Consider the following 1,442-nt stretch of genomic DNA (forward strand, 5'->3'; position numbering starts at 1 on the left):
AAGAGCTCCTGCTCTCCTGTCCCACCCTCGCAGGTTATCCATCTTCAGAACCGCTGGCAGGACTGCCTTGCCAGCTTATTTTAAGAAAGCAAAAGACTCAGATTTAAGCTTGCTACAATACTTCTTGTGAGTCTGAATGAACCTAATCGCTCTGCTCCACTGCCACAGCCCCTGGGTTAACGGAGAGCAGCTCCTTCGCTCTAGTGCTGCTCCCTCCCGGACTGAGCCTGTCCGGCCCACCGGGCTAACCCTCAAGTATCCAAATCACCTCCACTCCCAAGACTTCTAGGAGAGATAATTATTATAATGAACAGCAGCTATGTTCCTGGCCCCTTGACTAGCAGCACGGGCAGCAAATGTGCCCCACCAGCACCCACCATCTGCTGCCAGGCCAGCGACCCCCCGGGAGAACCACGCTGACCCGGTGAAGAAACAGCCGCCCGCTTGCCGGTGCTTCCTCAAAACCCTAATTCACATCTCCTGAAAACAAACAGTCAAAACAGGAGCTGAAGCACATCAGCTCTGCTGCATCTCCTCCTGTCCCCAGGCAGGGCGGGGAGGACCACGGATGTTGTTCTCCATGAGCTGCTTGGCCCAGGCAGGGCCAGTGCTCAGGCAGAGAGCAGAGGCAGAGCGCTCCGGGAAGGGTCACACCACCCCAGGCTGCCCTTCCACCTCGGCTTCCCTCGCCTTCCCAAGCACAGGCAGCCGCTGTGCACAGAAAACCTTCAGCAAAGACCCAGGGGCAGCTCAGCCCTTCAGAGCCAGGCGAAACAGTCGAGCTGCACCCGTGAAGCACAGGGGCTCTGCCGCTTCCAAAGCGCTGCGAGGGGCAGGAGCGCATGTGTGCGCTTCACGGGCATATGCCAGGAATCAAATAAACTCATCAATCCTGACTTCTGAATTTTCTCCGACAACAGTTGTCTGTAAAATTATTGCTGCTCAATAATCAAGAGTAGCCCCAGAAAACAAAGCTGTATTCTCATGTAATCGTGTGTGAAAAGCTGATGGAATAATGCATACGCCCCGTGGAAAGCTGAAAGCATCTCCATCTCCTTCGGCACAGCAGTGACCTGTGTGCGGGAAGGACGGGCGCTGGCTTGTGAAGCTGTCAAGCCCGCTGTCCCCAGAGAGCCTCGCTGTGCTGAGCCCCTGCTCTGGGATAATGCAGGATGACAACACTTCAAAAGCAAGGACTCGAGGTTGCCTTGTCAGGAGCCACGTTATTAACAGCAATAAATGCAGGGATCCCCACGCACTCCAACTGACCACGGCGGCCGGGCTTCACTTACAGTGGAAGTACAGCTCCTCGTCCCCGTCCTGGCTGGCTTTGCTGTACCCACACTGTCTGCAACAACAACGAAATGCACACCGTTACCTGGGCAGCAGCCTTGCCCAGTATAAAAGCTTCAAGTCACTGCTCTCGGGAGGAGTCCAGCCCC

At 55.7% G+C, this 1,442-nt stretch overlaps 1 protein-coding gene across 1 annotated transcript in view; it reads right to left on the reverse strand.

Annotated features, from left to right (window-relative positions):
• LOC104276375 (ephrin type-A receptor 7-like) overlaps positions 1–1,442 on the reverse strand; it is a gene marked incomplete at its 5' end in the record, with an annotated part of 14,594 nt that overhangs the window by 6,135 nt on the left and 7,017 nt on the right. The window contains one exon of the mRNA XM_009872664.1: positions 1,293–1,348. Coding sequence (XP_009870966.1) covers positions 1,293–1,348 — 56 coding nt within the window. The remainder of the gene's footprint in view (positions 1–1,292; positions 1,349–1,442) is intronic.

The sequence above is a fragment of the Apaloderma vittatum genome, unplaced genomic scaffold, assembly GCF_000703405.1.
Source record: "Apaloderma vittatum isolate BGI_N311 unplaced genomic scaffold, ASM70340v1 scaffold20907, whole genome shotgun sequence".
NCBI classification, from domain to species: Eukaryota; Metazoa; Chordata; class Aves; order Trogoniformes; family Trogonidae; genus Apaloderma; species Apaloderma vittatum.